A 16036-nucleotide genomic window follows, 5' to 3' on the forward strand; every position below is an offset into this window, starting at 1 on the left:
ACACTGCTTAATTTTCCATTTAGATTGCGTATAACGTAAGTGACAAGTAAGAAATTTATATACGGCCGCCGATCGAATCTTCTATAGCCATCACTGCTAACCGTCGTATACGTTAACATACTAAGCTTAGCTTGTCAGACTCTACTCTCCATGTCCTTTTATTTGATACTCCATTGATTTTGCTACTGAGGAAAAGCGAAAGCTCGACAATCTGGGTACCATCATATTTATTTTAGATTTAATATATTTTCAAACAGATAATATATCTTCACATTAGGAATGTACAGAATAATTTTCAACATTCTGTCTTGTTTGCCTTATGAGTAATAATCAGAAAGCATCAAAAAAACTAAGAAAAAAACAAAGTAAAACCTAATCACTTATTAATTAGTGTGGGCTTGGACATTACGAGTCTCCCATAAAATATATATGCAAATTTTTATCGTTGTATGTGTTGTGGTTTATAAGCAAGGGACAAAAAAAAACAGTTTTTATTTTTTTTTTTATTTCTGAAAGCAGAAGAGATCTCACCTTACGTTGCAGCGCCGTCGTATACTTCAATACCAATCTGCGTGCAAGACCTTCCATTCTTTGTGTCTTCTTCCGACCAGGAGAAGGATCAACACCGACTTTACGCAGACTGACAGACAGACTGACTGACATGGTCATCAAAAATATATATACTTTACGGGTGGGGAGGTTCCCTTCTAGGTGCTGCAAACGCTTTGATCACATGAGAATGCCAGTGTTTGTATAAAATAACATATATTTCTCATACAATCACCATCAGTCATATAATTGCTGTTTAAATAGAATTCATTTGACGTACACTTGACGCCAACGGTTAAAAAAACCACGAAAATATGTTAACTTTTGTAAGCATTTCTATCAGCTTCTTCGACTTCTTGGAATGTCAATCGAAAGTTAATATAAAATTTTTGAAAAACTAACGTCAATTGCCGCAATTGTCGCGCCAAGGCCCATTTGGCGAGTGCGGGGCTTCACCGATGACATTGGTCGAGCAGGTTACAGCAGATTCATTAAATATCAATCGAAATAATTCAAACAGATTCTTGAAATATGTTAATATCTTAAAATGTCTCTTATGATCTTCAATGGTTTTTCCCTGGCATCGTTGCTTTAATTTAAACATTGCTTTCCTTTGGTCTACCAAAGTGACTTGAGTTTGCTATTATGCCACCGCATTTGTTCTAATTGTATTCTATAAATGAAATGCCAGCGAGCTTGATTTTGTCCACGCAAACTCATTGGAGGACATAACTTTAAGCAAATTTTTTATCCGATATTTTCAATTCTTAACTAAATTTGAAAAGGGAATACTAGAGCGAGCAAGTGAAAAAACCACCTTATTGGGAACACCAAGTGAAGTTTCTTCGAGTAGGAAAAAAATACGTTCTTTCAATAACGGTTCAGGGAAATTTTCGACGTTTTCAAATTTATATAAAAAAGAAGAAGAAGAATCGTTTTCGATTAAAGTACATGGCCCTTTGTCTCGGTGCTTCCATGAATAGCGTTCCCATGGCTTTTTTCCTTTTTTTTATCGAATACTTTTTCTTGAAGAAGAAGAAGATAAAATACAGGGAAAAAACTTTCACATTACTCAAAAATGGCCTTACGAATAGATTACGTTGCCAACACTACGAGTACAATGTTCTCATCAATGTCCGCTATGTCGTCCAGATTGATCTGCCAAATATATTCATTTAGACAATTTACATAATTAATGACTGAGAAATCTTGCAATCGTCAAAAAGTTCGAGTTGACTTGATTCGAATCTTTTAACATCCATGCAAACACTAACACGTAACGTGTATCGCTTCTATATCGTAAAGCATATATTGCACTTTACAGATAACTGAATAAACTAAAAAGCATGAGCGAACGTTTGACTTTGAATTCACCTGAGCCTCGAAATTTATTCGCAAATTTTGTAAAACAAATCCTAAAGATGTTACTCTCTAAAACATAGAGACGTATAATTTCTTTGATTAATAATAGGGGGCGTGGCCGAACAGTAGAACAGTAGAGCGACTTTCGAATATAAGTTAATGATAGTCTTGAAAAAAAATTAGAATGAAGTCTTCCTTATTGAGGTTATAATCGCTCTTTCATTAGTCGGACGCACGGACGCACATGTAACTAAGTACATGCTATTTTTTCCGATTAGGTCTGTTTAAAGGATGAAAATATGAGAATTTAATGATATTCCAAGCAGATATCCTATAAAGCAAACTTTATCAGAAATGCTACTAAACCAATTATTGATCGTTCCGTCTTCTTTATCTGTCCGATTTGAATTCGCATAGAAAACTAAAAAAGCTAAAGTTGACCTTATAAACATCTATCCAAAAATAAAACTTTAAAATAGTTGAGTAACAAGAGCTTTCAATCTTTCATAGCTAAGAGAAAAACTAAATAATTTTTTCCCCAATTTTGGGAAAATAACGGAAATTTATCAAAATTGGTTCGCAAATCTACAAAATTTTAAACAATAATGTTCTTAATTAAACATTTAACAAAACACAAAAAAAGGAAAAGAAAAACTATAATGTTTTCATAGCGCGTCGCTTGAGGTGATTGCGATATTCACAATGAACTCACGAGTTTTGCAGCTGGCTCTTAGCTTGCTTGTCTTGTCTTGTGACTTGGATTAGATTATTCCTGCCCTATATAAATAAAATATGTTTGTGTGCATTTCTTTTTTAGGCTTTCATTCTCTTAAGATTTATTCTCAAGACATTTTTTTTTAATAACTTGTCCTAAATTTCAATACCATTTTTTTTTTTTCTACTTCTTCCTCCACTTATTCCTCTATAGTCTTAAGCTTTTCACTCATTGCACTTGTCTAATGCCAAAAATAAATTTATTGACTATTTCGACAATGCATTAAATCACACAGGTACGATAAGATGAAGTTAAAACATGGGAAAATGTTTAAGTCAACCTGCATGCATTGCATTTATCCCTACACACACGCACATACACACATGCACAGTTAAAGCGAAATTTCAAAAGAATTTTGTATATGTTATATAACTGGTTAATAAAATCTACAAGTTCTTTTCTACAACACACTTAAAATAAGTAATCACTTAACTATTTGCATAAAAAAGAAAACAAAAAAAAAAATTATTACAAAATCACGTATTCTTCTTGTCTTATCGTTATATGTCACTAAAAATAGGGTCGTGTTTTTTAAAAATTTATTGAAAAAATGAAAAGAATTGTTATTAGGGGCTTGCATGTATTTTAATCATTTTTATCACTTTAAAAAGGCACTTAGCCAAGCCACACTGCATCGATCTGAACGAGTGATAATCAGAAAGCGCTATGTCTGTTGACTACGCTGAATGCGGCAGAACTTGCCATTCGAGCTCCAACAGTGTATCATCTACAACTCTTGCAACGTGTGGCCGAGCGTTCTTTTGCGGTGGCGAACTTTGCGTCTATTAACCCCTACTACTGTTTCAGTTCGCTCAATTTATTGAATTGACGTAGATAGGTATCTGCAGCAACAGGTTCATTCGTTTTTGGCAGCTTGTAAAACATTATTTGAAATTGTAGTAGTAGATCCGGACAGGCAAGCTTAGATCGAATCATTTTCTGACTTCTATCTTAGGAACTAAGAACCCATCAGAACCTTCTGAATCTTCACAATATTCTGAATTGAAAAAGTGCTTCAGAAAGTAGTTCTGAATCGATCGGTATAATAAAAAGTGGTCCTATCTTATGTCCTTCCATGCGCTGCATGCATCCGCACAAACTTCATATACCCTTGCACCACAGGTGGTAGTAAAAGTCGATTTGCAAGATGTCTTCTCTTGCTTTTTTGACCCGATCTCGAAAGGTAGCGTTTTTTTCAACCAACTCTGTGCTTTGAGCAAAAATCGAAACGAAAGAAAAATTCTTGAACTATTGCATAAAGAAATTCTTTTAACGCCAGAAAAACTTATAAAAAGCTTTTCACGATCAATAGTAATGTTATATATATTGTCCAAACGCCACACGGTCTGCTTTGATGCCCTATACCACCACACTTTCGTATAGGAACCACAAAGTTTTGGCGGATGTATGCAACACCCAGAAGTAGTTAAGATAAACACACCTTTTCTCAGACCGGTCGATACAGTATCATTTTCTAAACCGATCTAAGCCTGTGTGCCTGTCTGTCTGTTCCTCTATCCGTCTAGCGTCTATCCAGGTATTTTTGTGTTTCGGACGGAAATGTTTAAGAAAGTTTTGATGAAATATATAGGATACATCGACGTGCTTTGACTGGAAACCGAATCCCATTGAAAATGGTTTGAATTGGGTCACCCCTCCGATTACTTCCCATAGCAAATTGCAATCTTTAAAGTTGCTCGACGAAAATCGATAAGCGATAAATCCTTCGATGGTCTAAATTGACATGAGCAATATGGTTCAGAAGAGGTGTTATGCGGAAACCGTCCTATATAACCGCTCCTACGAAACGTGAATTTTTATATGGTCAAAAACTCTACTCTTCAATATATCATCATGGAGATATGTCATTAAAAATAGAATAGATGACATAGAAATTCACCTTACCGAATTTGGACCATGGACGCCTATTTTTCGGATCTCATTCCATATAAAAGTTCTTATAAAAGGGTACGCCTTTATATGGCAAAAATATCTAATATTTTAGATTTTAGGATAAAAGTCAGTTCTTAAGAATAATCTAATATAAGATTTAACTGTGTCAAATCTGGATCAAGTATATCTATCCTTGGATACCATCGCATCAAGAGTCTCTCAGGAAATATAACCCATTGTAATTTTTAACATAAATGCAATTAAAACTTGTCTGCAACAGTAATTAGCTGAACCAAATTTGCATTCTTGGGCTTTATTCCCTATAAGGCTTCGCATGAATTATAAGGTCTTAGGCAAAAAGGTTTAATTTTTTTAATTTTTTATGATAAAAATTTATCTGTAGTAACTATTTGGTACAAAAATTGACTGCAAGAAATATGGATGATATAGGTCTACTTTTAGGATCACATGTTATATAGGGATTTTCATCAATATTAAGCCATAGCGATATATTAAGCGATAAAGTTTAATTGGAAACTTTTTTATAAAAAAACCAAATGAAAGAAAATAACAAACAAATAAATGAAATTTGTTAAACTGGGATCAGATCGGTTGATAGTCGTACAGCGTATAGAAATCAATAAAGTTTATTGCAAAATTAATGAATGCATTGAGGCTATATTTCCCGTATTATGAGAAAGTTACGGTCAACATCTTTATTGCCATTGCGATCGTTAGTCTTATAATAATAAATCGATTATAATTAAAAAGAAATACTTGGAAATATTTGTTTGCTGGCATCACTATATCCAGCAATTAAGGTGCTTTAATCGCACTTCACTTATTAGGGGGAAATGTATTTAGAAAATTTCCGATCAATACTTCTTAGACTAATTAGAGCAAGTTATAGTTTTCATCTATTGTGGGTAAGCCCACGTCTCTAGTGAATAATTTCATTCTAATTTTTTCCCTATTGCGGGCTTAGTTGCAAGACCATTCTCACTCGTTTTCAAATTCAGCCTGCTGCGGTAATTTTTTTGCCACCAGAAACCTAGCTACGACAGGCTAAGAAAGAGACTGAGAAAAAGGTGAACAGAGGTAAAGTGGTTTTTACACTGTGGTTACTACCCATTGATGTACACGTATTAAGAAATAGTTTTAAGTGAGAATTTTTTTGTCACAAGTTTGAATAGCGATCTGTAATTGTATCATAGAAAGTATTAATAATAACTCTAGAGAAAAAGTATTAAGAGACTTTTATCACTAATTGGTATAGCGGTCTACAATTATATAATGGAAAGTATTAATAATAGTCTAGCGAAAAAGTATTAAGAAATTTTTGTCACTAGTCGATAAAGCATTCCATAATTATATAAAAAAACTATTAATAATATTTTAAGAAGAAAATATTAAAAAGCTTTCATCACTAGTTGGTATAATGGTCTACAATTCTATAATAAAAAGCGTTAATAATACTTCAGGGAAAAAGTATTGCGAGACTTTTGTAGCTAGTTTATATGGTGTTAGTCATGAAGATAGTTGCTATTTGTTCGTCATCGTTTTGTCAAAAGAAAATTTAATAGAAAAATTTGAAAAAAAAAAATCGCAATACTTTTTCCTCAAACCAATGTTGTTCATATTTTTAAGTATTTACATTTTCCTCTCTGAAGAGCAAAGTTAATTTGCTTATATTGCTATTATTATGGGCTATGTATTTAATTTGTGCCTTTAAGGTTTTTAAAGAACTTAAAAGAAATTCCGTCAGTCTACAAAGCTTAACATTGCACTCATTAACTATATATTTTTTATTCTCTTTAAGTTAAATGGCTGAGTACTGGCTGGCCTACTGGCATAGTGTTTTCGTTTCTTTTCTTATTTGACTATTTTACTAATATGCTTTTAATGTTTAATTAACCAGTTCACTAATCGGGGCAATGTTTATAGTCAAATTTTTAATACTCCTATGAAATATTTTTTTTATGAAAGTTTAGACGCAATTTACTTCGGTTTACAAACATAATCTATGGTCATCAAGTAAGAAAAAATTTATGAGGTTTAACCTTTTTATCCTAAATTTTACGGCTTTAAGTGTTCAAAGAACACACACAACAGACCGATGAACAGACGCAAAAGTACGTGCATATGGAATCTCACGCTAATCAAAAATATCCATATAAATCTTTATGTTTATTCTTATCGCGAAATGTGAGGTATTTATGCGTCTATCGTTACACATATATACACATATATATATATATATATATATATATATATATATGCTTTATGGGGTCTCTGATGGGACGGACGTGTACGCGGCCAGATGAAAGCTCATTTTAAGCTAGAATGTAAACATAAATTTTTGTATTTATTCTCAGCGTGAAGTTCATGTATGTCTATGCGTTGATCGTTGTTTTTTATATGCTTTTTTGGGGGGTTCTCGTAATTATCTCTGTGTGATTCGCCCACCGTAGAAGATCTATTCTTCATAAATAGCTAAAAGAATTGCAAAGTACTTTTTTTTTATATTGTGAGATGATAACTGTTTTTACAGTGAATTTTTTAATTAATCTGAGATATGACTTTAACATATTTTTAGAATAAAATCTATCACTCGCTTATATTCACCATCAAAAGATGAAGGTATATTCATTTTGTCAAAACATTTGCGATACCCAGAAAGGAGCTCCAGAGAGCTCACATTTTACATATATACTTGACCAGGCATGTCTGTACGTCCATCCAGGTACGATAAACATTGTACCTATCACAAACTTGAGCATATCGGCTTCAAATTTAATAAGATCAGTAAAAGTTCTTGCACCTCGTTTCGCGGCCAAATCGGTCAAAAGCGACGTTTTGTGTATAAACAATGATGAATGTTTGAACGTGTATTCTATGGGCGGTGTTGCAGTACCCGCACGACGATGGTGAAATCATTCTCGCCCATTCAATATTGTAGAATATCATAATTTCGTTTTTCCTCCGCTTGGTTCGTTTAAGACTTTTTTTATACCCGTCACCAAAGGATGGGGAATATATTCATTTTATCAAAGCGTTTACAACGCTCAGAAAGAAGACTTGGAGATGCCACAAAGTATATATATTCGTAATCAGCATCAATTTCTGTCTGTCCGTCTGTCCGTCTGTCCCTCTGCGTAATGTCTATGGTAAACATTCTTCTGGCCGAGAAAGTGAAGTTTTCGACTTTACATTTGGCCAAAACCATAGAAGCTCTTGCAAGCAGTTTAGTATTGAAAACGATCCTCATAAAGTGAGAAACGTAATAAAAAATTCATCTCTGCCGCGCCCATCCAAGGTTATGCAGAAGGATGAGACTTTAGTTATTTTGCTTTCTTTACTTTTTCGACTTTCTTAGGATCATGGTAGTGGGCATAAAAGATTCAGTCAAGACGGAATATAATTTTCTTACTTGTTACGATAAAGGCGGTGAAGATGGTAAAAGTCTTGGCTACAATCAAATATATTTTTCTTTATGGCATCTTTGTTGCTTATTCCGTCAAGTCGTAAAAATATAATTGAAATTTCAGTATTCTAGCTAATCTTTTGTGATTGCGAGCATTATAACAACATTAAAGAGACAGACAGGCGGAAAGACGGACATTGCTTGATCAAACTCTTACATACTTTATGAAATGTTTGATGTCGATGCCGGTGATATGATTAATGCATTTTTTTTTATTATTATTAACTTTAAGAGTAAATGAAATGAATTCAATAAAATTTCTAATAAGTAGAGGAAAACAACGGAACAAAAATTCACAGAATCGAGCCATAAAAAAGAATCTAGCAGCAGATAATAAATAAAGAAGTGTTAGTTGTTCTAAAGCGAATCTCGGCTACGCAACATCTGCAAACGCGTTAAGCTTTTGGATAATGTGTCTGCAAGTCGATCGGAATGATTTTTACTCTTAAGTGTTTATATAGCAGGAATTTTTTCCAAAATTTGTTTTACAAATGTTTAGGTAAAGCAAGCATTTTTGTGGCCACATCATGCCTATTTTCAAAATTAGTCTGCTCAAGGTCAATCATGACAATTAAGTTCTTAATGCTGGGATATTTTTAATCTCTTTAAGCTCTTGACCACATATGTGGGCAGTCTACTCCTCAGTTTCTTTAGATATGTAACTCAGCGACTTTATAAAATGCCTGCGAAGATGACGTGCTTAAGGTTTTGAGTTGATTCAATTATTAATGCTTTATGTCCTTATGTCCCTTATTAACCCCTTTAGGGACCATTTTTACTATGGCAAAAAAAAATAATTAAGTTTTTTCTTTCTTTTATAGGATTTGTTTAAAAACAATAAATAAAAAAAAAACATTTTTTTTTTTCAACAAAAAGTCTTGCTATTGATAAGCGATTCGCCATTTTACAGTCCTATTTTTGTACATTATCCTCAGGTTTCACAGCGGCGTAAGAAGAAATCAAGTGAACGATATTATTGGCATTTTTAGAGAATGTGGCAACGGAATTTGATTTCCGCTCACACTTTTGCAACTACTTGCCTGCAACATGCTTACTAGAATTCTCAGATATACTTACTATACTCTCTTATCATATCCACGACGAACGTAATCTTAGTATCTAAAGGTAGTTTACGACTTTCGTTCTCCAAACCTTCACATAGTCGCAGCACCGTATCCTCACTGATATCATATTGCTTGTCATTAATTGGAGGCTTTTGATGTAACTCAAATTTCGATATATATCCAGCTTGGGAGGATCTAATCCAAGTTTTGAGACACATCTATATGTGTATGGCTGCCTTTAAAAAATATTATCAATTCATACTTTGCCTGGAATTTTGTCGGTGTCGAAATGCTTGCAAAGGTTTCCTAATAGCATATCCAAAGCGGACGTTTTCTTCTATAAATATATTTTTAAAACCATTTGGTATTTCTCATTATTGTATTTATAGGGCAGATAGCCCCACACCACGATTTATTCAAACTGCTTTAGAGACGTTGCGTCAGCAATATGTTGAAGTGAAGCATCTAAAGACTAACGTAGCTTATGACTTGTTACACAGTTATGATGATGATAAACTTTTACTTATGTTTATAGTTAAGGAAAGACACAACCACGAACGATGACTGCATACATACATGTACGTTTGTAAATTCCTTATAAAATGAAAAGTAACTGTGATTCTTTCCTTAAACTTCCTAAGATTTCTTACAATCACATATATATTTAATCGCTTTGTTCAAATAATTCAACAACACACACTGCGGAAAATTTTACTATAGGACCCCTCGCTGGGCAAGAATTTAAGCGAAATAATTACACACTTAGTTCGGCCATAAGGTTTCCTTCAAAATTTCTAAATTCGGCATTACTCAGCAGTTTTCGTGCTTACACTCGTTTAAGTTAATACCTAAAATTTCTAAGAGAATCATTAAAAATATTTTTAAAATACGCTAAAGACAAAGATTGAATTATTTGATCTCTTAAAAGTCGGCGAAAAAATTTAAAACCGAAAAAAAAAAATCGAACAATAGCAAAAAAAAAAAAAAAAAAAAAAATATTTCACTTTTTTTTTTCAAGTTAGTGCAGTTGGTTGACTGCATAAATCTAATAAATTCTAAAGCATAGCAAGTGTTTGATGATAGAAAAATTTACATAATTCACTCTATGTCTACGAATGAATAAACAACAGTTAAATGTTCTTCATGCATGCATGCCTAGCTAACTGATCGACATTTAGTATCAACAAAAGCAGGAACAACAATAACAACAAAAAAATAATAAAAAGAAAGAAAAAGAAAAAAACAAAAACAGTAAGAACGTTAAAGAACAGCAACAGCAACCACAACAACAACAACAATAATAATAATATTACAATAACAGCAGCTGAGATTACTGAGAATTCGCAAATACCTCCATCTAATGCATATACAACAATAGTCAGACGGCATGTGATACAATGTCATTCAGATATTATTGTAAAATACTGATGTAAAATAAACGATTATAGCAAACTCACATTGAGCCGCGTAGAGAATAAGTTGCAAAAAAAAAAATTGAGGTTAAAAACTTTTAAAAACAAATTTTTTATTTTTTTATATTTTTTTTCTTTTGTAAATACGATTGACGATTAATATAAATGTTTGTAAATAGAATGACATCATATGATAAAGATCTGTAGGAGGATTTAAAAATAGAGGAAAAAAATATTTCTTACCTTTTGCTTGTGTTAATCCATAAATGGCAGTAAATCCAATAAATATTGAAATGTGAAAATTACGCCAAAAATTTATGATAGACATCGTTACTAAAGGTTTAAAAAATAATTTAATATTTTTTTTTTTTCAAAGAATTGAATACAAAAAAAAATAAATTAATTCTTTTTCTCTTTTTATTTTTTTCTTTTTTCTTTTTGTAGCCTTTTAAAGCTTTAATGGACCGGATATATGCTTTTAAAAAAACAAAAAAAACAAAAAAAAAAAAAACTTTTTTATGAGATTACTTTAAGGCCAACATTTGAAAATGTTATTAACACGTTTTGCTTACACAATTTATTTCGCTGGATATTTCTTTTTTAATATGCTTTGCTTTTTTTTTAACTGCTATGATAGAATTATTTTTTTTTTTTGTTACAATTTTTTTAATTCTCGTTTTACTGATTTACTTAAAAGTACTAATTAAACTATATATGTAAAATATTTTTTTTGTTCTTCTTTTCTGAGACATTTACATATAATATATATGTATATATATTTACGCTTTATATAATAATTCAATGAATCCTGTTTAGTAACTTGCGCACGCGCACGTCTTTCTCTACGGCCAGTTACACGCCAACTAACAGCAATTATGGCTAAAACGTAACTTGAATTGTTGTTCAGTTGTTGCGAGTTTCGTAGTTATACCCTACACAGCTTGTGGTACAAGGTGTATTAAATATACCAGGGCGTATGTAACACGCAGAAAGATTTAAGATAGAATCATTTTCTGAATTGATCTTAACCTGCCTACCCATCTAATATCTGTCCATGTAAATATGTGTTCAAGGCATAGTTCCGAAATTTTCGAGATAGGATGATGAAATTTGACTCAAGAACGAACGCTATTGAAAATCATTCGGATCGGCCCACTTTTTCGACACACTCCCCATATAACGCCTTATTTGAAAAGTCGTTGTATGAAAACAATTGCAATTGTTTCGACCAAAGTGGCTAAGTAAGAGCATCTCGGCATTCGAAATTGACATGAAAACTATGGACCAGCTGGAGCAATTTTTCTGAACCCCCTCCGAACTGATGTACGTATGACAGGAAGTTTTAGTTTTCAATGCTTCATGGTGACAATTGGATCGTAATAGTAATTTTAGTAAAAAAAATTTAACCGTAGCAAATTTTGACCATCTCGGCCTATTTTTTGGATTCTATCCTACGTAAGGATTTACACGAAAATTTTTGTTCCTTTTTTTTAATATGTTATGATGAAAATTGACGCATAAGAGTAATTTGAGATAAAAATGAATTCTACGTAGTTTGGACCAATCACGCCTATTTTTGAATCTTACCTTGTGTAGAGATTTTCACGAAAGTTTATGTTTTTTCAGGGCATAATAGTAATTTGAGATAAAAATGAAGTCTACGTTATTTGAACCACCCACGCCTATTTTTGAATCGTACCTTGTATAGGGGTTTTCGCGAAAATTAATGTTTTTTGAGGCAGAAAAGTAAAATTTTTAATATTTTATGATGAAATAACTTTGCTGAATTTTTGAACCTCTTGGACATAGCCATTCTTAAGGAAAGTATGGTTTTATTTATAAAAAGGTATACTTTTTTTATTCTATGGTAAAACTAAAAGTTGTGTTAGACACTGTAATGTGGGTTCATTTATAGTCGGTCTAACCCGACTATAATGTTTTCACTTGTTATCAATTGGTTTTGAATTGTTGCCATTGTATTTGCTGTTGTTGCTGTTATTGCTTTTTGTTACCCACCACAAAATTCAACACAGTAGGAATACCAGTTTTAACAGCGCACACAGCTGATGATTCATTTCATTTGTAATATAAACAGAAAATAAGGTTTTTATTTTTTCTTGCATATGTTTCGTTTTTTTTTTCCTCTTTTTTTTTAAATTTATTCGAAATAAATATTTGTCTGTGACTGACGGCAGGCAAATGCTAATATAAATTTTTTTTTTTTTTTTTTAAGTTTGAGTCTTAAGTCTATTGTTTTTTTATTATATCTTCATATATGGAAAACAATTTAAAAAAAAAAAACTTTAATGATTTATGCTAAATTTCGAACTATGATTATTATTAGGCTTAATATTTTTTATGTTGCTTAATAAAATCATATTCTAAGGAAGCTATTATCAGGATTATCTAGGAGGACCTTAAACAAAGAAAGGAAAAGCATAACAAATTTTCACAATTTTAATAGAAAGCAAGTAAAACCACTATAGTAGATCTCAGCCCATCGTTAAATACTCTACATCACTTAGTTTAATACCTTGAATTATTTAATGGTTTTTCAAAAGAACGCATTACGAGGAAAATGGTTGAAAAAATAGTTCGATCTGAACGATTTTCAATAGCGTTTGATGTTTGAGCAAAACTCGTCTGTGTACAAAATTTCATCAATGAGTATGAAGTCAGTGTTTGCAGGTTCAGATAGCAAGTGCGCTAGAGTTTACTTTGGTCGTGGCTATAGGCAGTGCTCAATCGGTACTCGACTGGAAACACACCCACTAATCTGCGCCTATCATCTCCATATCTCCTTCTCTTCTCTTACGTCTTTTTGACCTTCACCGCGTTATGCCTCTTCCCTGAGTGATTGATTTAAAAAAACAGGAAGAAATATACAAATCCAACTACAATAGGCAGAAAACTTACACTTAATAGAAATAGCAAAAGTAAAATCACTAAAGCCAAAGTATTTTATACAAAAGTGACGGAAATAGATTGTCAGTTAATGTTTAACAGTTAGTTAGTTTTGGAAATTTATAAGAATTTTATTTATTACATATGACATATTTGTGTTTCAACCAAGAAATTATTGCTCAATGACTTAAGTAAAAATAAAAAGCAATAAAATTAATAAATAATCGTAACAGACTGGTTGTCCTCTTGGCAGATGTTCGCGCCCTGCAAGAGGAACATGAAAAATATTCTAACCCTTTGCACTCGAAGTTTTTTTTCATTCGTTTTACGATCCGCGAGCCGCGACCGTCATTTGTCACTAACAGCGAAACACTCGAATACTAGTTTTTACGATTTGTTTTTGCTTTTATGTTAAGAACTGCAAATTATTTACAATATCTCCGTAGTGGAGCCCTCGAGTTTAAAGATCAATTTTAAATGGCTCCGCTCCGGAGCCCACGCGTGCAAAGGGCTAATATATATATAGACAATAGTTTTTTACCAATTTTTTTGAAATCATTTTCACTAAAAATCATTTATTAGTTACTCCTACACATGGCACCGATAATTGAAGGAGGTCCTAAAGAATGCGAAAACCGACTTTTTAAGAACCTTCTTTTTTTCTTTAAGAACCTCTAAAGTAATATAAAAGATATTGATTGTATTAACACGACACACAAATATATGATAATTTATTGAATTGTGCGGCCACATATTGAAAGAATCAAGAACGGTCCAGATAGGAAAGAAACGTGTTTTCCTATGAATTTAAATGGCGTACAGGAGGATATAATTAAAAGTCAGGCATTGGTAGCAAATATAAACAAGTAAGAACATCATAGTCGGGCCAGGCCGACTTTTAAATACCCTACACCATCTCGTACTTGCGTCAAAGCACAACAACGTACCAAGTTTCATGAAAATTGCACCTTTAGCTTGAACACAAATCTACAGACAGACAGAAAAACGGGCAGACGGACGAACAGACAGTTTCAGAAATAATATAATAAAATGTAGTCCTATCTTAAGCCCTCCTGCCTGTCACATATGTCCACGCAAACTTAACAATCTGTACCACAAGTGATGTAGAGCATAAAAATAGTTTTGTACTGTACTCTTACTAACGGCTACGTTATCATATGGTAATTAATAATGTTAATGAACAAATATATAGGAGGTCAGGCATTTTACTATCAACCATTGTAAAGCTAGTGGAATAGTTTGTGTATGAAAATACTAGGCTAATAAGCCTCATCGTAAACAATAGATTGCAGCTGTTGTGTGAGCACTTTTGTAATACATTTTATCAATAGCAAATTTTCGCCAGAGTAATCGTGTTTAAATGCATATATTATATACATTTACAATATATAAAATGCGTATTGACCCTGTCGTTCTCTCAATAAATCGTCATTAATTGTCTTATGAATTGTTTACGATTTGTTTTATAGGCTTGCTGCTTCACTAACTTTGCCTTTAAGTTGTGTACATGGATTTTAGTAAGGTTTTTAATAGAGTTAATCAGAAGTTAATGCTCTTTAAACTTTAATTGTCTGACTTCCCCGCACATTTATTGAACTGAATATCCTTCTATCGGCAGAGAAGGCGCTTTAGAGTTCCGTTCAATTCTATCTCTTCGAACAATTTTCCTGTGACATCAGGAGACCCCCAAGTCAGATACTCAAGGCCCTTTCTAGTTATCCTTTATATCAATTATCTTCCAACGATGATTAAGTCTATTTATAAGCCAATGTATGCTGATAATGTTAAACTCTCTTCTCTGCTACAATCCGATTTGAATCATTTCGCTACATCGTCTTCATTTAACTTTATTGGAGTCCACCTTAAAAAAAGTGCAAGAAGCTCTTGCTCCTAAGGTGATACAGATTTATGAATACGGAATGCTTTATAGATGCGTAAGAATTGGAAAATGTAGAGTCAACTGTGGGGTAGTATTTGAACAAAGATTACGTTTCATTTTCCATATTGAGCTTACAATAAATACGACAAGGAGTTAGATTCGACAAAATATAGTCCAGAGAGTTTGATCAACTCTATGTTAAAAAAAGGTCCAATAATGAAATGTGCCCCTGTTGTATGGTCTCCTTCCTATAGGATTTATATTGACGCAGAATCAGTTCAGAAGCAATTCTTGCTTTTCGCGCTGAGGAATTTGGCATCGTATAAAAACAGATTGCTACCACTTTCTCTTCCTTCACTTGAGAAGCAAGGATTTACATTACGTTTATACTACGCACATACATGGCGACATTGACTCGCCAGATAAATTTTAATGTCGTTAATGTCGTTAATATGCGCTTCAGAGCTTTTCGAGGACCATCTCTCTGTATACCAATTTAAGTTAAAATTCTGCTGATTTCTTGGAAGCGAACTCCTACAACCCTAAAAGTTGCTGAAACTTTGGTAATTACTGTTAGCCGATATGCAACGACTTTTTCATATTTTAAAAGGTGTCTTACGCAAAAGTGAAACTCTTATTTTCTCTTAAACTTCCTTAACCTTCCTGCACTTGTAGTGCAGGTTAGATTAAAAC

At 32.7% G+C, this 16036-nt stretch overlaps 1 protein-coding gene across 3 annotated transcripts in view; it reads right to left on the minus strand.

Annotated features, from left to right (window-relative positions):
• Positions 1 to 11492, minus strand: part of LOC119638643 — a 62018-nt gene extending 50526 nt beyond the window's left edge. Inside the window, exons 1-2 of one of the 3 annotated variants that reach the window (XM_038035547.1) lie at positions 11323 to 11492; positions 10783 to 10872 (exon numbers count right to left, since the gene is read on the minus strand). In XM_038035547.1, coding sequence (XP_037891475.1) covers positions 10783 to 10867 — 85 coding nt within the window. In that variant the 5' untranslated portion in view covers positions 10868 to 10872; positions 11323 to 11492. The other 2 variants (XM_038035545.1, XM_038035546.1) reach the window with 2 other exon arrangements.
• Between the last annotated feature and the right edge of the window lie 4544 nt (positions 11493 to 16036).

This window comes from Glossina fuscipes, unplaced genomic scaffold, assembly GCF_014805625.2.
Source record: "Glossina fuscipes isolate IAEA_lab_2018 unplaced genomic scaffold, Yale_Gfus_2 91, whole genome shotgun sequence".
Classification (NCBI taxonomy): domain Eukaryota; kingdom Metazoa; phylum Arthropoda; class Insecta; order Diptera; family Glossinidae; genus Glossina; species Glossina fuscipes.